Below are 23,400 nucleotides of genomic sequence, written 5' to 3' on the forward strand. Positions count from 1 at the left end.
GGAAGTCAGCATTGTGGCAGGTGAGCAACACCTGCACGCATATTAAATGCAAAGGTGCATTAGGGTCCCATCGAGTTTGGCTAAAGAGAGATGCTTGGAAGCTCTTTGAGTGCCCACAAATCTCATTCACAATGAAAGAAAACCGAGCTTTTTCTTACAAGAAACTCATCAATATGTGACATGGGGGGAATCTGCTTTTGCTGGTAAAATTTTCCTTTTGTACACTATTTTGAATCCATTTCAGTTAATTGCTGTGGTGATTTGCAATTTTGCAGGTATAAGCTTATTTTGAAATGTCTTTCGTTATCTGTTTTTGCTTTTGCAGAGATGCTTATTATAAAACTTCTGGCGTGTGTGTTTATGCACAGAGTGTGAGAGAGCTGCCCTGTTATAATTACCTCAGGAGAACCTTATTTGGGTAGTGCAAGACCACGGCAATAAATAAATCAAAATATTGCAAGTTTAAGAAATGCCACAGCCAACTCCTGCCTGTGTCTTCGTTGTTTGGAAGTTCCTTGCATAATGTTCTGTAATACAGTTAGCTGAAAATAAGATGGGTTTTTGTTTTTTTTTATCTTCCGTGAAAGAGTAGCTAACTTTGAAAGAGCCTTGGGCATCCCATTTAATCACAGAAATCACTTGCCGTGGGGATGCCCTCTTTCTGTTGCGCAGTTTACCTGCCATTTTAAGGCTATTCCTTCGAGTTAGCATACCTTTGCTGTTCATGTGTTAGCAAAGCAATACTGTAGCTCCACCTACTGACAGACAATGTACTTCATTGCACTTGGGTGCCATACAGTTAACTTGCATTGCCAGCAACAGTTGCAGCCAGATTCATCACACTATAGAGGAGAAACCAGCAGAGTCCAAGTAGGGTTCCATTCACTTGGAATTCCATTCTTGGAATTGCACCCTTTGATGAATGAAGTGTTCTCCTTTTGGCAGAACAACTCCCTAGAAGTTTTAAAAAAATAATCTGTAGCATTGACAATTTTAATGGAAATAGAACTCCCAACTATGGATTAAAAAGAAGGGTTTGTAGTCAGCCAGCAGTGCCTCTGCGTGCCATAGGTTATGGGCTAAGGAGTGAACTGAGGATGTGCTTCAGAGCTGCAGGGCAGCAGGATGGGGAAAATGTGGCCTTCCAGATGCTGAACTCCAGCTCCCCTCATCCCCAGTCAGCATGGCTCAAGGTCAGGGATGATGGGAGTTTGAGTCCAAGGGCATTGGGAGAGACACAGGATCCCCACCCATGCCTGGTTTAGGGAGTATTTTCAGCTTGCACAGGGATACAGGATTTGGTTTAGATAGAAGGGTTTTCCTTGCATGTTATAAGGGACCAGCCTGATAGTATTCAGATATTAGAAAGTTATGCCCATTGATTTGCTGTAGTTGAGGCTGGGATGGAGAATCTCTCCAGGCTAGGTTAGTGAACAACTCTGGGAACCTTCAGAGCACAGGGCATAGATTTCATGGAAGTGGAGAGGGTTGTATTCCTTCACAGTGTTTTTGGTTTGCAGCTGGATTTAGATGTATTGCCTGAACATCATGCACCACATTTTCCTATTTATGTGGGCCTGGATAGTCAGTGTGCCAACTATGGAGGCTCATTTGGGGAATTTATCACCCCTCCCTCTGCAACTTGGAGGGTTAGAAATAGACTTCACTCTGGGTGCTTCTCTTTTCGTAGCATCTAAAACCTCCACTTAGCACAAGGCCTTCATGCTGCCTATTATGACTTAAGCAGGCACTGAGTTCAGGAATTATAAATATGACACAGGAGGTCATGCGTTACATGCATCATGGGAGCACAATATCAGTATCTTTGACCCAACCAAATTCTATGAAAATCTATATGGTGAAACTCTGTTCACCTAGTAATAACCAGCGCTTGCTACTATTAAGATGTGGGCAATTAGGTCAGGATCCAAAGTGCTGTGCAGGTTATGCAAAACATTTGATTTAGCATACCCAGGGAGGTGTGGTTTTTTAATAGCTGACCCTCTGACATTTGACAAGCTGCTTCTGATACTCTGCTCAATTTCAAAAATAATTTGCCACAGGGTATAGGGACACGGATTGTCATTCACAGCTCATGGAACTAAAATAAGATTGATTGGATCCAGGCTTTAATCTTCAGGTAAAAGGACTGCATAGTGGTCTGCCTTGCATTTCTCCAGAGAGAGACAAACAGAAATTGATTAATTTCACAGTTGCCATCAAGCAAATATAATTCTATAGGCACACGAACTGTGTGGTTTTCAAAGTCTGTTGCTAGTTTGTGTGACTGTTTTATTTCTAGTTGCAAATCAGGTCCTTTAATGGTTTTACTACTTTGTTAGCATGCACACTAATTTTGGAAATGGAATAGTTGATTTGAAGCAGTGGTTTAAACTGGGGCTTTTTTCTTGATCATCTCAGATCGATATGGCTACAGACCTATTTGCACTTAGTCTGGAGCAGTTCCAAGGGACACACTTTAGAAATGCATAAGATTATGCTGTAAATTAAATTTACTGAATTTAATTGATCCTAGCCCATGTAAAAACTAATTTAAAATGACCCACCTGGGAAGAATGGCAGATGAAGGTGATGGACTACATGGAACTGGCTGAGATGACTGGCAGAATCCGAGACCAAGGAAAAGAGTCAGTGGAAGAAGAGTGGAAGAAATTTAAAGTCTATCTACAGAAATATTGTAAAATTAAGGAATGTTAGAAAGAGGTTGGAATTAAACTATGTGGTTTTAGCAGGAAAGATAAAAGGATTAAGTAAAGAGGAATTGTTAACAGGTGAAAATGTAAAGTTACAATATATTAAGATAAAATATTAAGATAAAAGCCAAAAGGGTAAGGATTTGCTGAAACTATTGAATTAGAATACAAAAAAGGGAGGTGTGAGGAGGTCAGGGAAGTAAGTAAATGAAAGATAAGATATGGAAAGACTGATTTGTTTTTAACTGTTTTCTATTTTTCTGTATTTTGTATTTTTTCTTTTTTCTTTTCTTTTTTCTATTTTTGTAATTTCTTTGAAACATTAATAAATATTATTCAAAAAAAAAACTAATTTAAAATGAAATCAAAATCCACTTCTGTGTTCATGAGCAATCCCACGCTTTTCATTTCATCTACTTACACTTAAAATTTTACACTCATGGAACTATTTTATTTCCTGTCATGAATGGGATATTTTTGTTCCCAGATAAGGTAATTCTATAGCTATTTTTCATTGAAAGTTCAATAAGATGTCCCCCCCCCCCCATTTTTTAAAAAACAGCATAAAATGTAAAATTAATATTGTTTTATGCATATATCTGCTTTTGGTGCAAAAATGGTAGAATATATTCCCCCCCTATTTAATCTGTAGGAGGAGGAAAAAAAGCAGAAATAGACTGCTTTGGATGCTGGAACCTTTTTCTGCTGAATAATTTTGCTCTGCCTGTATAAGCAATAGCGACAGCTAGAACTGAATTGGTACGCACAGCAAGCGATGCTCATTAACTAGAGCTCTCTTAGCTGTTAGGAATGTGGTAACCAAAGCCAATCTGCTGCTTCCCTGTTTCATATTCATGATACTTTCCTCTCTAATGGTTGATTGACAGCTTTAGTAGACGTCCGATGTCTTCACATCAAGTGTGTGACCTCAATTCACCCGCCGTTTGCTCTCCTGTGTCAGCTGAGCCTATTGTGAGCGTCCATTATTCACACTCTATATTGTGTTATGATGAATTGTCCTCTCGGGAGCTTTCGGACGTCTTAATCCCAGTCGGAAAAGAGCCCTATGCAATAAATAAGTGACAAGTGCCTCTGCTAAATGTGAGCAGATGAGCAAATGTGGGTTTTTGACAACTAATGAAAAGAAGCCAATTCTTGGAACAGCTTCCATGTCTCGTTTCAATTTGCACTCGATACTTTTTCTCTCATAAGCTGTTTGAATTGAAAGGATGGGCGAGTCATGGTAACTTTTTATTTCCTTTGTTTGTACACTAACAAGCAATATATATTATTTTCAGATATCAGTTGCTAACAGAGCAATCCTGTACTCACATTTTGCCAAGACCGGATATATGCTAGCAGAATGATCATTGTATCCTATGCATGCTCAGCCTAGGAGAGGAGTGTGTGTGTATGTACAGCTAATTGTTGCCCATGGTAGAGACAGCATCACTTGTTGACTGGCTGTCTATCACAGAAGGAGGACTCGGGTGGCACTGTGGTCTAAACCACTGAGTCTATTGGACTTGCCGAACGGAAGGTTGGCAGTTCAAATCCGCATGACGGAGTGAGCTCCCGTTGATCTGTCCCAACTTCTGCCCACCTAGCAGTTCAAAATAGGTACAGCTATGGCGGGAAGGGAAACGATATTTCCGTGCTCTCTGACTTCCGTCATGGTGTCCCGTTGTGCCAGAGCAGTTTAGTCATGCTGGCCACATGACCCGGAAAGCTGTCCGTGGACAAACACTGGCTCTCTCGGCCTGAAGCGAGATGAATGCCACACCCCATCGTTGCCTTTGACTGGACTTAACCATCCAGGGGTCTTTTACCTTTACCTTTTTACCTATCCCAGAATTTGCAAGGGCAAGGAGATTGCCTGGTATGAGTAGGTTGGCAACTCCAAGGCTAACAGCTAGTGGGTGTTGCTGGAGAAGGGTTGGCCTGCACTGGACAAGTTCGTGTAAAGGTCTGGAGAATATACAAACTTTTTTGTCATTAAAAAGTGACAGGCGGTCCCACCCCCTTTTCATCAGAAGTTGCCTCCCTTTCATAGACATCTTACGTTTTACTACAATTTTTATGTCTTGATGAACATTTTATATTAAAGAAGTTTTTTTTCCAAAAAAAGGTTTGTTTTAGCATATCATGAAACCTGTGTATGCGACCGTCTTGTTGCCATTGCTCTGATGAAGAGAGTTTCAAGTCTCCATGACCTATGGTGTGGATGCTAATCCTAAATGTTTGGGATTGTACCACTGGAGGTAGATGTATGAAGAGCCTCTCTGTAGATATAGTCCCATCAATGTGGGCTAGAGTTTGAAATTTCTTCAGAGGGTCTAGTCCTTTTGAGGTGGGCTTCACCAATAGAATAACCCTAATCCTAAGCCATGGGCACCTTGAACAGGCCTTTCCTCGGCACACTCAGCCAATGACCTCCTCGGAAGACAGCGGCATGCCTCTGGGGTGGGGTATGTGAGAGCGGGCCCTGGGGCATTCACCTCAATCCGTGCCTGTGGCATCCTGTGTCGAGCCTTTGCAGTTTACTGTTGGCGTAGTCCCTCCCGCAAATGAAGAAGAAAGACACCACTGAAGATCTTTGTGAAATTTATCTAAGTGTATGGGCTGTATTTCTTAGACAGATGAAGCAGCTGCCTGAGGCTTTTAGTTTCATTATTACAAATGTGTGATGAATTCCCGGGAACTTTAAAAAACCTAAAGTACATGAATGATACGCCACCAAACAACTCAGCCTCTGCTTCAGCAGTCAGCAGTGCAGAAGAGGGTTCCTCAAGCACTGATGAAGGTAATGTATTTTAGGAGTCAATGATGCCAGTCTCTGTCTATGAAGAAATGGCCCCTGTAGGTGTTCCAGGAGTGTGTATTATGTTGGATGGGACAACCAGTGAGAGTGATTATGTACGTTATATATACAGCAGTTAAACAGTTGTCTATTTTTGTTGTTGTTAGACGAAATCTACAGATTCAAACTGCTGCCTTTGTGTGATGGCTTCCTTACTGAAAAAGGGAAGTTTTGGAGGAGTGGAACTCCTTTTTAGAGAAGTCTCTAAGTGAACAAAACTTGTAACTAAAAACCAAGTTAAAGTAGACTGGGTTGCTTACAGCCTGCATAAACTGGCCAAGATTCACTTTAAAAGAATCAAGACAATTGTTTCAGATACTGATTTACAGTGGCAAGCAGATTTAGCAGATTCCTAGAGAAACATAATGACTATACATTTATTCTAACAGTAGTGGATATCTTATCCAAATTTTCTTAGACTGTACCTTTGAAAGACAAAAAGAGGGCAGAGCTGTTCAGGGCCTTCAGAGTTGTTGTCAAGGACAGTTGAATGCCTCAGAAATTACAAACAGATTGAGGAAAATAGCTTTTAAATAAGAAAGTGACTCAGTTGTTAAAACAGCATGGGAGTCATCATCTTTTGGCCCATAATGAAGTCAAGCTGGCGATAGTGGAGAGGTTTAACTAGACTTGTAAAGCCATGGATGTGGCGATACCTACAAACTGTGTACTGGAATCATCGAATTACAGAATTGGAAAGAACTACAAGGATCATGTAGTCCAACCCCTGACAATGCAGGAGTCTTTTGCTCAATGTGGGGCTTGAATACACGTCCCTGAGATTGGCATATCAGTGTGCTGCCTGAACTTGAAAAAGTTACAACCAAAGCTTTGACAGAACCATACAAGCCAGGCCTGTGAATGCTAATCCTCCTAATACATTCAAGATGTGGAGAACCATGACAGAGGCTTATCTGAGAGGGCAGAGCTGTGATTTATTTTAAAAATCTAGTTTGGCCCCCTGAACCTGGAAATCTGGGGAGAAATTCAAATGAGAAAAAAATGTCATAAGCACTCTTACATGTGCACTGAAGCAAACCACAATTAAACACAACCTGAAGTTTTGAAAACTCAAGGAGAAATCGGTGAATGTTGACAATTGCCTTAGAAACGTGTCACATTTACATAGAAACTTTTTTTTGAAAAAAGCTAGTAGATTGTCACGTAAGCCCTCATTTCCCAAAGGTAAGCCTTAAGGTTTAAAGCAGCCCTTGAGCATTTCTTGCATAGACTTCCTTATCATGTTTAAGCCATGGCCAGTGTGTCAGACCTTGCCAGAAAAGCAACTTCTTCTTTTCTGAACTGTCATCCTCTCTGCCTTAATTAAGTGACAAACCAACACTTCTTGAAATAAAAAGTGGTAGGTGTCTTGTGTCACACTTCACATCCGAGGCTTAGATTGACAATGTAAAGTCAGGATGTCATTCAGCGCTATGCTGGCATTATAATTTAGACAGCTTGAGTACAAATTTTGAAGGGAAAGCAGATGAAAATTATCCTCCGTAATAGTGGCTGGAAAAGTTTTCATTTTTCTCCCAGCCAAGAAGATCCATCTTCCCCATCCATGCTAATGGAGAGCTGCTTTGTAGTTATGACCATGTCATTTCAAACCTATAGTCTGATTTATATGTGATGGGACTGTGAGTAAAATGTTTACCAAAATTAACATCCCACATGTACCCTGTTCACCTACAAATGAACTTACCTGCATGTGGCTTTTCCACTGAAATAACTCTGTCCATGTGTACAGAGGATGAGAACACAAGAAGAGTCTGCTGGACTAGGCCAATGGTATCCTGTCCTCAATGGGACACAGGTGGCACTGTGGGTTAAACCACAGAGCCTAGGACTTGCTGATCCAAAGGTCGGCGGTTTGAATCCCTGTGACGGGGTGAGCTCCTGTTGCTCGGTCCCAGCTCCTGCCAACCTAGCAGTTCGAAAGCACGTCAAGTGCAAGTAGATAAATAGGTACCGCTCCGGCAGGAAGGTAAACGGCGTTTCCGTGCGCTGCTCTGGTTTGCCAGAAGTGGCTTAGTCATGCTGGCCACATGACCCGGAATCTGTACACCGGCTCCCTCGGCCAATAAAGCAAGATGAGCGCCGCAACCCCAGAGTCAGTCACGACTGGACCTAATGGTCAGGGGTCCCTTTACCTTTACCTATCCTGTCTTCACAGATTGTTGTAGGAAACCGACAAGCAGGACTCTTCCTGTGGGTTCCAGCAACTCCCGTCCAGAAGTATTACTGCCTCCTCCTGTGGAGTCACAGCATGGACATTTGATTGATCCTCTTTTAAAGCCACTCAAGTTTGTGGTCATCACTGCCTCCTGTGGGAGTGAAACCCACAGTTTAACTATGCACTGGTGTGGAGAATCTTCCAACACTTAAGCTTCCAACATTCAACTTCACTAGATGTCCACGAGTTCTAGTGTCTGTTTGAAAGGCTGTCTGGTCCAAATATGGTTTAAAGCTAAAGGACCATGGACAGCAGGGGCCTTGCAGTTTCTCACCAAAGGAATCCAGGATAGAAAACACCAAAGTGGCTAAGCAATTTTTTTAAAAGTATTTAAATATTTAAATGCAATAAAAATGCATCTAACAAGGAAACTGAAAAATATCTTTATGTATGTGACAACGGTGGCAAGAGTCTTAATAGCACAAGGATGGAAGAACGAGGAAATCCCGACTAAAGAACTATGGCAAGAAAAATTGATCGACTATGCAGAATTGGCAAAATTGACACACAAACTACATGACAAGGATAACTGTGATTTTAAAGATGAATGGGAACACTTTACAAAATATTTAAAGAAACAACAAAACGAACTGGACTCCTTGGCAGGCTTTGAATAAACATTCACAAACTTTTTATTGATAACATTTGGATAGTTAAATTAAGGATCTGTACAGTTTTGTAACATGCAGAAAATAACATATGTTGATAAACCAGAGAGAGGAGCTGAGGGAAGTCGGGGGGGGATGATATGTTTTTTGATAAAATGTTACGTTGAAATTACTAAATTTTTTAAATAAAAAAATGCATCTAAAATGTTTTCAAAAAACTATGTAAAATATTAATATTACCTTGTAGCTAATTAATTCAAGGTTTCCAGGAACAGTGTCTGCCAGTTTTCAAATGCCTGTGAGTTGTATCGTATTACAGTAAGGGTATGGTACCCAGCTGGAGTAGACCCATTGCAATCAGTGAGTTTAAGTGAGGTGTGGTTAATGTAAATCCATTGCTTTCAGTGACTCTACTCTGAGTATGAATTGTTATTTCTAAACTTGAATCTAGAATACATGGGCATTTTATGCAAATCTGCACCTATTTATTTACTAGGGAGGGGGCTGATTTGTAAGTTGCTTCCCTGGTTGCACTGGGGTCTGGGAAGGGTGAGCTGTCTCCAGGTGGTAAGAGAGGCAAGGAACAACTGGTGATCTTGCTGAATCAGAGCATGCTCAAAATAGTGTCAAGACATAGATGACAAAGGTGATGGAAAGCTTATAATATTGCACGGTGGGAATCTTTCAGCATCCTGGTATGGTGCTGTTGGTCCAGATGATGCTGATGGTTTCTCTTTATAAATGGGAGGTGTGAGAGACTCACAAAACAAAGTAGCACCAGAAGTGGCACAAAGTGTTGTGTTTTGTGTATGCAAGCGAGATTTTGATGCTTTGTGGTTTTCTTGTAAGTTAGAAGGTGGTAATTTTAACTTTCCTTTATATGCAGAGAAGTGGGAGACATCCTAATTAAACACCTTTGCTGGAAATCAGCAGTGAAAAATCCAGGCTGTTGAGTTCAGTTATCAAAGCTTTAAGCATTACAAAAACCCATTTAGAACTAATAGAACAAGCAACTCTTCAGAAATCTCTTTTCAGGATCCAGGGTATCACAGTTTTGCTATTGAAACGAGTTTGAGAGGGAAGAGGGAAAAATAGGGCAAAGTGTTGGCTGTAGGCCTCTGGCCAAAGGAGTCTTGAGCCACTAAAACACCTAGGATAAATATGTTTTGACCCTAGATGCTAAATTTCAACCATGGGAATTAATTCGAATTAGTATTAGTAGGACAAGTATTGGAATTATTCTACTCAGGGTGTGTCTGGATGGGAAGCATGATGTTGAAATGGAAAACTTAGGATTCCGCAAGGCACATGCTGTGAGCAGCAGCTTCTCATAGACTTTTCTTGATATCTAGACAAATGTTCCTCTCCGTTCCAATATAAGGTTACGGAGGAACAGCACTACATTAACCAGAGATTTGTGCCATGTTGGTTACAGTTGGGTATGTCAAAGCAATATCAAACTTCTATTCAGTATGATTATATTTAATGCTGGAGTCCTGGAACTTAAGTGTGTTTATTTGGATGTGTTGGATGTGTTGGGTGAAGTTAAGAAGCTAGCCTAGAAATTTATGTGTGCAAACATCAAGCTGCCATTCTAAATAGAATATCATCAATTAAATTTACAGAAAGTTAATGAAGTTTAGTCCTTACTAGATGGCCACGTTTTCTGCATCGGTGGTGGAATGCCAAAATGTGCTATTGTTCTGTTTAGCAATTAATCTCCTTTGTACAGAAGAATCCTTTTATACTAAAACAATTTATTCCTAGTGTACACAATTACACATTGGCAGACATTCAGAAAGGAGAGCTAATTGGTAAACCTGACTTTTTATTAGTATGGGGAGAGAGTGTTCAAATCTTGATACAGAAACGAGGCACAAGGTATTGTTTACTTTTATCTAATAAATCAAGCTGGGTTGCAAAAAGGACTGTAATTTGCCAGCTGTGGAACTTTCAATTTACACTCTCTGGAATCAAATGCTATGCGAGTCATTTTTTTGTTTTTGCAGGCTGCATCTGAATTTGTTTGGAGTCTTAAACAATCAGCTGAACATACCTTTGATGTATTAAGAGGCAATGAAACTTGATTGGTATCTAGTCTGCTTCTGTACATGGCAATAGTTTCTTGCCCGGTTAAGATTTCTGCGGAATTGTTTACCTTGAAAAAAGTGGGACAGTCAAAGAGTAGATCCTTTTAGAATGAGACTTCAGAAGCGTTCAGGTGATATATTTCTTTGATACCCAAATGTAATGATATATTCAAGGGGACTGCATCTTTTAAAATGTTGAAAATCAGATAAATGATTTAAATGGAGAATAAGTAAGTATGACTTTGCTCTGAATGAACTAGACACAGGATTCAAAATTAAACCGAGTTGTATGATTTTGGCAAAAGGCAAATAAAGGCAGCCTTCAGTTGCTGCTTGTATCTGATCTTTCAGATGGTTGACCTGGAGAAGGCAGTATCTCCGTGGTAGAAACCTGCTTTGCTTGCAGAAAGTTTTGGGTTCAATCCCTGACATCTGCAGGGAGGGCTCAGAGGGACTCCCTTCCCAAAACCTTGAAGAGCTGCTGTCAGTCAGAGGAGACAATGGAGCACATGTGTGCACTGCTTTCCTAGAGCTGTTGAATTTAAGTGGTGAGAGCAAGAGCTGGTGTGCAGTGCTTAGAATCATGAACTAGGAAATCTCCACCTCAGCACTAGAAAGAGCCACGAATTCTCTCTTGCTTTTCTTAGGCAACTATTCTCTGCCAACCTTCTTTTTTCATATTTTATTAATTTTCTTGAAACTATTTAGCACATAAATCAATTACACAGACAACAAAAACAGAACAAACCACTACCCATGACCCCAAAGCAAAACAAACAAGACAGTAAAAGAGTAAAACACCCCCTTGCCACCCCCTCCACCTCAAAAGCAGCAACAGTCTCGTTTCTGGTGCTTTACCAGAACTCAGAAGAAAGGAGAAGAGGGGAGTCTAAGGGGTGGAGCAGGTCACAGTAATTAGAGTAGATTGCAGTCGTTCTATAATTCCTCTCTGACAGACTCTGGAGATGGGGGTATCATCTGGTGTTCCTTCTCTGTGAGGCGGAGACTCGTCCTAAACTCTCTGCTTTTAGATTACAGCTGGTGAGGTGTTGCAGCTGGTGAGATGTCTTCGGTAATAGGCAACCAGCAATAAAACAATAAAATAGGCCAATAAAGTAAAACAACAAGGGGGCTACAATTAAAACTAGTGGGCTGCGAAAAAGCATTTAAAACATTTAAAGCCGAGCTATAGGGTCAGAGATCCACTAGAAGCTGCTGCCATCTTAACCGGAACTAGCTTACTCCAGTAAAACAAAAAAATAAATTAAAAGAGAAATTTGTCACAAATATTTGGAATATATTCATTCCATATTTTCATTCCAAATTCTTCTTTTTCAACTTCCTTCATCCTGTACACAGTTTTCTATTTTCTCCTTCTATTTTTTTTCATAAGATATTTATTGAGATTTTACAAAAACATAAGTTTACAAAATAGAAAAAAGTCATATAGAAAGAAAAAGATACAAAAAAGAGAACATACAAAAATACATAAAAAAGAAAAAAGAAGAAAAAAATACAAAATACAAAAAACAAATAGATAAAAAAGAATTAAAAACAAATCCATTTTTTGTAACTTTAAACTCATTAGCTTGTTTCCTTGGCCTCCTCACACCTCCCCTTTTCGTATTCCCATTTAAATAATCAAATCAGCAAATCCTTACCCTCTTTCGTTTATCTTAACTCTATATCTTAACATATTATAACTCTATATTTTCATCCATTATCAATTCATTTTTGCATATTCTTATTAACTTTGTTGCTAATGCCACTTATTTTCAATCCAACATCATTTTAACATTCATTAATTTTACAGTGTTTCTGCAGATAGTCTTTAAATTTCTTCCAGTCTTCTTCCACCAACTCTTCTCCCAGGTCTCGGATTCTGCCAGTCATTTCCGCCAATTCCATATAGTCCATCACCTTCATCTGCCACTCTTCCAGGGTGGGTAAATCTTGTGTCTTCCAATACTTTGCAATAAGTATTCTTGATGCTGTTGTTGCATACATAAAGAAAGTTCTATCCTTCTTTGGCACCAATTGGCCGACTATGCCCAGGAGAAAGGCCTCTGGTTTCTTCAGGAAGGTATATTTAAATACCTTTTTCATTTCATTATATATCATCTCCCAGAAAGCCTTAGAAAGGTGAAAGAATGTACCTTCATTTTCTTTACATTTCCAACATTTATTATCGGGCAAATGATATATTTTTGCAAGCTTGACTGGTGTCATGTACCACCTGTAAATCATTTTCATAATATTCTCTCTTAAGGCATTACATGCCGTAAATTTCATACCGGTGGTCCACAACTGTTCCCAGTCAGCAAACATAATGTTGTGACCAATATCTTGTGCCCATTTGATCATAGCAGATTTAACCGTTTCATCCTGCGTATTCCATTTTAACAGCAAGTTATACATTCTTGAAAGTATCTTAGTTTTGGGATCTAACAGTTCTGTTTCCAATTTTGATTTTTCCACCTGGAAGCCAATTTTTTTATCCAAATTATAGGCCTCTCTTATTTGATAATAATGAAGCCAATCTCGCACTTTATCTTTTAATTTCTCAAAACTCTGCAATTTCAATTTGTCTCCTTCTTGTTCCAATATTTCCCAATATTTCGGCCATTTGGCCTCCATATTGAGCTTTTTCTGAGCCTTCGCTTCCATTGGTGACAACCACCTTGGGGTTTTATTTTCCAGTAAATCTTTGTATCTTATCCAGACATTGAACAATGCTTTCCTGACAATATGGTTTTTAAATGCTTTATGTGCTTTAACCTTGTCGTACCACAAATATGCATGCCATCCAAAAACGTTGTTAAAACCTTCTAGGTCCAAAATGTCTGTGTTCTCAAGAAGCAGCCAATCTTTCAACCAGCAGAATGCTGCTGATTCATAGTAAAGTTTAAGGTCCGGCAGGGCAAATCCACCTCTTTCCTTTGCGTCAGTTAATATTTTAAATTTTATTCTAGGCTTCTTGCCCTGCCAGACAAATCTGGAAATGTCTCTCTGCCACTTCTTGAAACAGTCCATCTTGTCCAAAATTTGCAATGATTGAAACAGAAATAACATTTTTGGCAATACATTCATCTTTATAGCTGCAATTCGACCCAACAGGGAAAGCTTCAAATTTGACCATATTTCCAAATCTTTTTTCACTTCCATCCAACATTTCTTATAGTTATCTTTAAATAAATTTAAATTCTTAGCAGTCATATTAACCCCAAACTATTTTCTCCTTCTAAACTGTCTCTTTTTTGAATTATTTTTACGATTTTTCCAAATTGTAACCTAAGAACCATAAATCTTCCTGCAGAAGTTAATCGGAACAAGACCAGGTATTTATCGAGGACACTGCTTTTTAAAATATTCTCTACATTTCCCTCATTCTTTCTGGAACTTTTGTTTGGGCTGCTCCCTATTCTCTGCCAACCTTCACTCAGATGTGCAATATGGAAGTGATGATACTGTCATGCCTTACAGGGCTGTTGTAAGGATTAGGAATAAATATTAGTGAAGAGCATTTCACAGTTTGAAATGTGTTACATAAATCTAAATTATATTTAATATTAATTGTGTCACCAGTTGTTCCATGCATTGAATCTTCCTGAGAAAACAAATGTGCCCTCATGTTTAAAGGCTGTGAATTATTGCAGCATAAATGTGACATTTTTAAAAAAGAGAGTCTTGGAAATGAGCAGAATAAATTGTATGTTAAAAGAAGTAACAGTGTTCTCCAACTGGATAAGCTGTTCTTGCAAGATTTTACTGCTGGTTGTCAGGACAAATTTGCAAGGCCATTTCTTACTCTCTTTCCACTCATTTTTCTTCATATTTTAGCTACAGCACTCTCTTATCGTAAATTCACATCCGAAACATGTCCCGGTACTATCAGGCTGTCATAGCATTGTGGCTGCTCTATCAAGCTCTCAATTTCTGCAGCTCCTGGCAGTCGGGGGAGGATGAGGGGTTAATAGACCATCTGACACTAACAAAAATGGGTGACTGGTTGGTAAGCTCCAGGTTTCAATCCTTGAAGTAGATAGCCTGCCTTAAATTAACGCAGGGTTTTCAATTTGCTGGGGTTCTAGCAAGAGAGCATTTAACTTGTTTCTGGGAACCATGGCTCACTTTCAGTGGAGGGCTTTGCCCTACTTTCGTGATTTAGGCCAGGAAGTCTGCAGTAAATTAAACATATTCTTGGGTTGTTGTTTTGTTTTTCATAGCACGTTAATTACATGTCAGCAGGTTCACACATATATAAATAAATATATGTGTATAAATAAAGAATTGGGGCGAACCTTAGACGTCATCTAGTCCAACCCTATATTGAAAGAAGGATCTGTGGTGCAGGATTTAAGTACAGCATCCCTGGCCAGTGCTTAAATACCTCTAATGCATACAACCATCTGGTCCAGAAGTGGGGATGTGGGCCAGAAATGGCTGGGAGAGTGTTCATGTTTTCCTGCTACCTTGGGAGGATCATATCATACATATGAACGCATGGGGGGTGGTGGTTAAAGGTGGCTAGCCTAAATACACTTGTTAATAGCTTGAATAGTTGAGGGTGGCTTCAATAATTATTGGGTGAAGTGTATAGACTCTGTTGATGTTTCATACAGTCAGTTTCCAGGTGCTGCTCCCATAGGCAGTGCCTGGTACACATGGGAGCTACATGCTGGCTATGGTTCCAGTCTAATGCCTCCCTTGTCAACTTGCTCTTTCTTTTTACCTCTTTCCCTCCCTCCCTTTTCATAGCCCCTGTGCTGGAGAGGAAGCATTCACTTATCTACTCCGCAACATTCAGAAATATTTGCAGCACAGCAGGCACACAGAAGCCACAATACTTCATTTTTAAAGAAGAAAATCCCTTAGACATTTACAGAGTGTGATGTGATATGCAATATCTTATTCCCTGGAAATTGAATTGGTATATACACTTCTGTTTCATTATGTGTCTTTGGGTATTTTTCTTTCTCAAATACCCTAGGAGAAAATCATATATGGTAATGTGATAAAAACACCAGGAAGAATAAATGTACTGAATTGTGTAAAATATTACAAAGAAATACGCCTGTGTCAGCACCATTCATGAGGTATTCCAGGTTTCCGTTTGTGAAAGAGAGACGTTTTTTGCTGATAACTTGGCATATGAATATTTACAATCAAATGTGTCAAAGGAAAAAGAGAACTAATGCCAGTAGTATAATTTATGTGTCAGTGGGTTGGCACTATTTAAATTCCTTTGAGATTAAGCAGAGACTTCAGTTAAAATATATATATAATGCAAAACATCGTATTTGTCATACAATGCTTATTTATGAAATATATTACATTTGCAGAACCACACTTTCCCAAACTGGTGCCCTCAACATGTTCCGAACTACAACTCACATCAGCACCAGCCAGCATGGCCAATGGTCCATGGCCATTGGTCAGGGATAATAGGAGTTGTAGTCCAGAAATCTTGAGGAAGCAAAATTGGAGAAGACTGCACAAGACTATAGGATAGCACTAAATTGCAACCCTATTTCTTTACCCATAGCCATTGTGGATAAGAACCTTCACTAAAATAATAAAATAACTGGAAAAAGCCTCCATTTCACCTACATGTCAGGCTAGTTAACCCACCCCTTCCTCAATGGTCTTTAACTCACATCATGGCTTGTAATTATCATTAGAGCACACCCTGATTGCAATTTCTGCAGCCCACATCCCAGTACACAAAAGGCAATTGTAAAGAGGCACTCCTCAGTGCATTCCTCAGGCACTCCTTTCAGTGAGGTTAATGTCAATTCTGCACGGGGCGGATTATACAAAAATGTAGAATTACGTTACTTATCAGTGAACAGAAAAGCAATCCCTCGATCTATACTTCCCATCTATGGAAAAGAAGTAACATTTCCCTGTAAGGGTTATTAAGTGGCATAACTGCCTTCCAGAATGCGTGGAGACTATGATTACGGAGAACAACTGATTGTATTTTAAAACATAATTACTAGGATCAGAGCAGCAAATGCTGGAAAGTCTTTGTCAAGTAGATTAAATGCACTGGAGATGTTTAGTCTCCTAAGAATCCTTAGGTTGGGAAGAAACCAAAAATTCATCAGAATCATTCCTGACCCTGCAAGTTAATACAATGCATCGTATAAAGATCTGTTGTACACCAAAGGGAGAGAGCAAGAGGCAAGAGCACAGATGAGCTGGCTTCAGTCTTCCCCTTTGCAACTCTTTAACCACCACCATTGCTAGTTACAGTTTTGTAATAGTTAAGTGGATTTCAGCCAGATTATCAGAGGTGTACACCTCTGTTAAGAGTACACCTATAAATGTACCGTATGCATGTGACAAATGTGCACTGGAGATCTGTGACTGGCTGCCACCTCATGTTCCAGTATAAGATTGGTGATGTACCTGAGTTTGCCTCTTGCAGTGAAGTGTGTTTGATAACAGCATGTGTAAAATGTTCCGCACTGGAGAGTATAACATAACATTGGAAAAGGGTGATGGAGGTGGCCACATACTGCCCATGCTGCAAATGTGCATTTAAGACTTTTCAGAAAAGTAACATTAAAAAAAATGAATTAGTAATGTGCACCCGATGTGAGTCATGTTACCTTAGTGCTGCTAACAAATGCAGCATGATGATTTGAGCAAAAATGTTCTTAGTAGGATGGCTTTCAGTCCTAATGTGGCTGGTAACATGCCGGGCAGACATAAAAGCATTTTTGTGACTAAAACTTCATTCACCATGAAATGAGATTCTAGGAAATCTGGTGCCACCCTCATTTCTCATAGAGCACTGCACAGTGTTTTCCTCACATATGTGATCAGTTTGTAGTGTCTCCACACAGTTGGAACAAATTTAATTGCTTTCCAGCATATTTTAATGCTACAGTTTCTATAATTCAGTATTTTCCTAATTGTGCCTTGCACTACTGCTTGTCTGCAGGAATCAGTCATTACGTACTAATAGTGCATTGGCTGATATTTACTCAGCCTGAGCCCCGTGTTGCTGCATGCTCTCATGAGAAAGAGTCCAGCTCTGAGGACGTGTCTGCAGTGTAATTGTATTAGCTGTACTGGATCAAACCCATAGAATAACCAGAGAGATAACTGGTCTCTAACTTCCCCTCCTCCTAGTATATCTGTCTAAATGTGGCTTAAATAATTGGCTCTAGATGGCTTGTACAAAAAGAGAGACAGAGGGAGAAGCTCATCATCCTTTTGAAGTTCAGGTAGCTGGTGTGTTACATCCAAAGTTGGCAATGGGCATTACAGGCCCTTGGCTCTTAACCCTGACTCCTTTACCTGCCTTGCCTACTTAATAAGGCTCTTAAGCTGTGACTCAACTTGTGAGTCACAAAGTCAAATGTGCCCACCAACTGGGTATAGTGGCATGAAAGGGTGGAGGTTGCGGGAATGAGATATTGGTTAGCAAGCCACCATGTCTACTTGGTACATTTGGTCCACCAAGCTAAATGCAAGTTGATCAGCATTCAGCTTGGTGGACCAAAGGCTGTGTGTGCCTAGTCCAGTCCAAGAGAGAGGCTAAGTGACTGCCCCTCTGCAATGAAACTTGGTGGAGGAAGATTGTTTACTCCAGAACGATACTTTCCATCATCTTGGAGAGGAAGCAATTTTAACACTGAACTACAATTGACCACTGAACTACAATTGATCTGAAGAAGTGTGCATGCACACGAACTACCAAGAACTAACTTAGTTGGTCTTTAAGGTGCTACTGGAAGGAAAAAATTTTTTTTGTTACAATTGACCATGTGTGAGCTGCGGAAATGTAGGGGAGCCTCCTTGTGCAAGACAGTGATGTGAGATTTCTGGGAACAGAGCACAACAAAGAGAGAGAATTCTGGCTATTAGATGGATATAAAAAATAGTAATGATGGTTTGAAGTGATAGATTTAATTTTACTTTACTGTATTGTTCCAGACATGTTTTGATATTCCCTTAGCTTCCTTGGGTCACTGGCAGAGGAAGAGGAGAGCGGGGGGAGCGCACCGCCCCCGGCAGCGTGATACGCAGGGTGCCATCGTGGCTGCCCCCCAGCTCGTACTGGGCGCCCCACCCCTGTGGGTGGCATGCCCCGCCCCCAGGACATGCGCCCCACCCCTGGGATGCATGCCAGCCCCACCCCCGCCTGCTCTCCGCCCCCGGTGCTGGAGCATGAAGCTCCGCCACTGCCTTGGGTATTGCTTGCATAACAGTAATTCCTTAGAATCCTGCTTTTTGTCTGTTAGTTTTTAGTCTCGCGGACAGAGGTGTAATGACTGTCTGTTTCCACAAAGTATAATAATAGCCTAAAGTATTAAGTGGCTTTCAGATGTGCATACTTCAACTACTTAAAGCGGGTTGTGAGCAGCACAAAAGGGCAGATCTTATTGTACTGTATACTATTGTGATACCTTTTAAAAAGGGTCATCATATTAGCTGTCAGAATTGTGTGCTGGTCGAGAAGAGATAAAGAAGTGACTAATAAAACAAAATAAAATGTGAAGATGAATAAGCCTCCTTGGGAGCTGCTCTTTTTAGATCAGATAATTTTTCCTCATGTTTCTTTCCTTCTGATGGCAGCACATCAAAACCTTTTCTCAGATTACTAACAAAGAGGCCCTTGGGATGCATGGGCCAGACCTTTCAAGGCACGGCCAGTTTTCAGACTGATGGATGATCCGGCCTTTTCTTTTTGGTGATCTTTCATATCTCTGTAAAATGAACATAAAAGTTCAGAGGCCAGACAAAGTAAATATCATAATTCATGTGCTTCTTCTATTTCTGTTCATTTACATTTTATGGTAGATTTTGGCCTACAGAATAAGGGGTTAGCAACTGCACCAGAAAGATGAATAGAAATCTACCACCTTCCCTTTTCTTTACTTGCTGAGTGGGAAGACTGGCTCAAGGGCAAAGATAGCTTTTTAAAAGGATAATTGTTTCTGCATTAATAACAGATGACTCATTGAATTGTAGGTTGCTGGAGGAACAGAGATCATAGTTCTAAGATGTGCATGGACATGCAATTCTGACATGCAGGGACATTGATGCTTGCAGTGGTTTTTAAGATTATTGTTAATAAATGATAATCTGCTGAGATGTAAACAGTATCAGCAGTCATCATCATCATCATCATCAACAACAATATCAATCATAGAATTGTAGAGTTAGAGGGGATTGCAAGGGTCATCTACTCCAACTCCCTGCAATGCAGGAATCTCAGCTGAAGCATCCCTGACAGGTGGCCACCCAACCTCTGCTTAAAAACTTCCAAGGAAGGAGTGTCCACTACCTCCCAAGCGAGACTGTTCCACAGTTGAACAGCTACTACTGTCAGAAAGTTACTCCTGATGTTTAGTTGGAATCTCCTTTCTTGTAACTTGAAGCCACTGGTTTTAGTCCCACCCTCCAGAGCAGGAGAAAACAAGCTTGCTCCATTTTCCATTTGGCAGCCCTTGAGATATTTGAAGATGGCTATCATATTTCCACAGCAAAAAGTTTGTAATTCCATCAAAAAAAGAAAAAGAAAAAGAAAAAGAAAGGAAGAAAGAAATGGGGACAACATTTGCCCTCCTCCAGTCTGCAGGGACCTTACCTGTTTTCCAAGAATGCCCAAAGATCATAGACAAAGGCTCGAAGATTACACCTGCAAGCTCCTTTAGTACCCTTAGATACAGCTCACCAGGCCCTGGAGATTTGAATTCATTTACAGTAGCTAGGTGTTCCCTTACTACCTCTTTTCCTATTTGGGGCTGCAGTTCCCTCCCTACATCATTTATTCAGTTATTACCAGGTTGGCCAAAGTAGATGTTGAGTTAGTTCCACCTTCTTCTGTCACCCAAAAGCATTTTTCCATATTCTCCACACAGAGGACTGACCACCTGCTGGTTTTCCCTCTTACTTAGGACATAGCCAAAGAAACTTTTATTATTATTTTTAACCACTCCTGCAAGCCTGAACCCATTCTGAACTTTAGTCAGCCTGGCCTTCCCCCTGCAACTGTTGGCTACTCGTGTATACTTCTCCTTTCTGATTTCCCCTTTCTTCCATTTCTTAACTCTCATCTGTAAGCTCCTTTTGCAGCCACACCAGTTTCCTTAGATGCCTCCCACTTTTCTTTCTTGTTGGAATTGCCTGCATTTTGGCCTTCAATATTTCTCCTTTTAGAAACTCCAATCCATTTTGGACTCACTTCTCTTCGAGTATTTCTGATTCTGACCAAGGGATCTCACCCAGTATCTCTTTAAACTTTTTGAAATTGGCCTTCTTAAAGTCCAGAGTCTAACTACACTCAGCTTTCCCTTGCCTCCCTTGAAACCCAGAGGACACGGTCACTTCCTTCCCAGTTTCTGAGTACTTCCACTTTTTCAATCCGTTTCTCCCTGGCAGTGAGGACCAGCTGAAGATAGATGATCCCATTGTTGCTTCTTCCACCTTCTGGGAAACAACAACAGAAACAACAGTTAGTTGGTGGTTCTTTTTGAGTGGTCAGAGGGCTTCCTATACATTGATTCAGTTCATTGTTGTTGTTTAGTCGTCTTAGTTGTGTTCGACTCTCCTTGACTCCATGAACCAGAGCATGCCTTGGAAACTCTCACTTTCTTCTCAAAGCTTCTCCTTTTTTATGTCCATGGAGTTTTCTTGGCAAAATACCGGAGTGGATTGCCAGTTCCTTCTTCAGGTGGATCACATTTAGTCTAAAATCTTGGCTATGATCTGTCCATCTTGGGTGGCCCTGCAGGGCATAGCTCATCACTTCTTGGAGTTATTCAAGCCCCTGAATGCAAATGAGGGAGTGCATGGATTCCTGAGCAAATATTGCCGCTGCTGCACTTCTTTCCACTCCTGCTGCCACATTACCAGGGGATAAATTGATTTTATTGGTATTTTCTTATAAATATTTTATACTACTTTATATAAACTGCTTAGAGTTTTCTCTGAATAAGTGGTCTATAAATTTTGTTAAACATGATAAATAAAATAAGCCATGGTTTGGCTTAGTGTTACGTTTGAACTCAGGATTGCTCCAACTTATCACAACCTCCAACCAAGGCTTGTACTCCCATTAGTGCTGTCTGCATTGCAAAGACTGAAGTCTTGTTCACATAACTGCTGAAAACATGGAGTTTGTCTGAACTTAGTAAGGACATTAAAAAGGCCTCCACTCACGTTGGGCAATTGCAGTCACAGCCACATTCTATGTGGAATTAATATCTAGTGTTTAAAGCCTTGGAAGAGAGATTCCTTCAGTCATGCCTCACCCTTGCCTGCTAATCACTTAGTGACTGGGAGCATAAAGGGATGACTTGCACATGTGTCTGGCCACCACGGATCTAACCCAATGGAGAGAACATTAATATTGCCTTCTCCCATAATCTTTCTTTAATATACATTTTTATTTTTCCAACCCTTGTGGCCAACAATAATAAAAGAAGAACAAAGAAGAAATAAATGAAGAACCACAGGGAGTCATGTGAGAATTATCAGTAGGAAATATTGTGTCATCTAAAATGTTTACTTGAGCTATAAAGTCATACTGCATCTCATAAAAATCAACTTAGCCTTCACTTCTGTGGCATTTTGGGTTGGTTTCTCTAACAAAACAACATTTCACACTTGCAAAGAACACACTTTCCTTGTGGCTCAATCACAGTGCACACATTTAGCCGCTATTCATCAAGTGATTTACATGAATGTGTGAAACAGTCCACCAATATATTCTGTTTCTGTCTATTAGCTGCCACCCCTTCACTGTTTTACTCATTGCTTCCTCTTCCTGATTTTCTCCACCTTTCCTCCCAGCTCTTATTGACATATTCCCTATTTCTACAAATATCTGTGTATGCTGTGCCCTATCATGGTATTGAACCATTGGCTGGATTTATCCCTCCAGCTGCAGATCACTGAATGAAAAAAAGAAGTGGATTAGATTATTATCTCATATTCAAAAAGAAGTGGATGAGATTATTTGCGTGTTGCAAACAAATCAGATTTTATTTGTTTGTACCCTGTCTTTCTGTTGTGATAAAAGAACCCTCCAAGAAAACTAAAAACCTAATTTAAAATATGATACAATTAAATATACATTTATTTAAATATTTAAATACAATTAAATATAAGGAGGTTGGAATACATAAACAAACCACAGTAGAGGAAGGGAAAGATTATATAGATGCGAAATACTTATAATAGGATGCTGAAAGTCACATTCATATGATCTTTCAGAAGTGCAATTGATATGGCTCTTGTTCTGTAGAACTTGCTTACAACTGAAGAATATTTGTTTAGATTTTAAACTTGTTTGCTCCTCAGATTCTCAGGGCAGGTGCCATCATTTTTGTCATAAGATACCTTTAGTCACTAATGTGTGTACATTACAGTTTCAACTGACTTAATAGTAACTGAAGTCCCTGAGGACTGTACTTTGTTGAGAGGAACTTAACTGAGGGGATTCCATGGGTATACTAATGTAAGTCTGTAGTGCGCACATGTTCTCAGTGTTGTTGACCAGGTGTTTTATGTTGGGAAGATAGTAGGATCCCTTTAATTTGCAATGCACCTTGTTTGAAAATTATTTGACAGCCAAATCTTATTATTTTCATTCCTTTAGCGCCTTGCTGAAGCAGCAGAGAGATTTCAGAAAGAACATCAGTGGCAGGATGAGTTTGCGGTGAGTTTTTCTTCACTCTTTTTTTCAAATATTGATGGTTCCCATTTTCTAATTTTCCAATATGCTGTGTACATTTCATCCTTGTTTCAACCTGGCTGCCTCACGATATGCCATATGTATACAGTTGGATGCTGTTGAGGAAAACTTTGCTAGTTTGTTTTGTAGTTAACGAACAGTGGAGATTGACTCTCAAACACTTGTAATGCTATG

At 39.9% G+C, this 23,400-nt stretch overlaps 1 protein-coding gene across 5 annotated transcripts in view; it reads left to right on the forward strand.

Moving 5' to 3' along the window:
- Positions 1-23,400, forward strand: part of CACNA2D1 (calcium voltage-gated channel auxiliary subunit alpha2delta 1) — a 373,123-nt gene that overhangs the window by 157,061 nt on the left and 192,662 nt on the right. For all 5 annotated transcript variants that reach the window (XM_083574976.1, XM_083574975.1, XM_083574977.1 and 2 more), the window contains exon 4: positions 23,131-23,190. In XM_083574976.1, coding sequence (XP_083431102.1) covers positions 23,131-23,190 — 60 coding nt within the window. The remainder of the gene's footprint in view (positions 1-23,130; positions 23,191-23,400) is intronic.

The sequence above is a fragment of the Podarcis filfolensis genome (genome assembly GCF_964270895.1).
Source record: "Podarcis filfolensis genome assembly, chromosome: 10".
NCBI lineage: Eukaryota > Metazoa > Chordata > Lepidosauria > Squamata > Lacertidae > Podarcis > Podarcis filfolensis.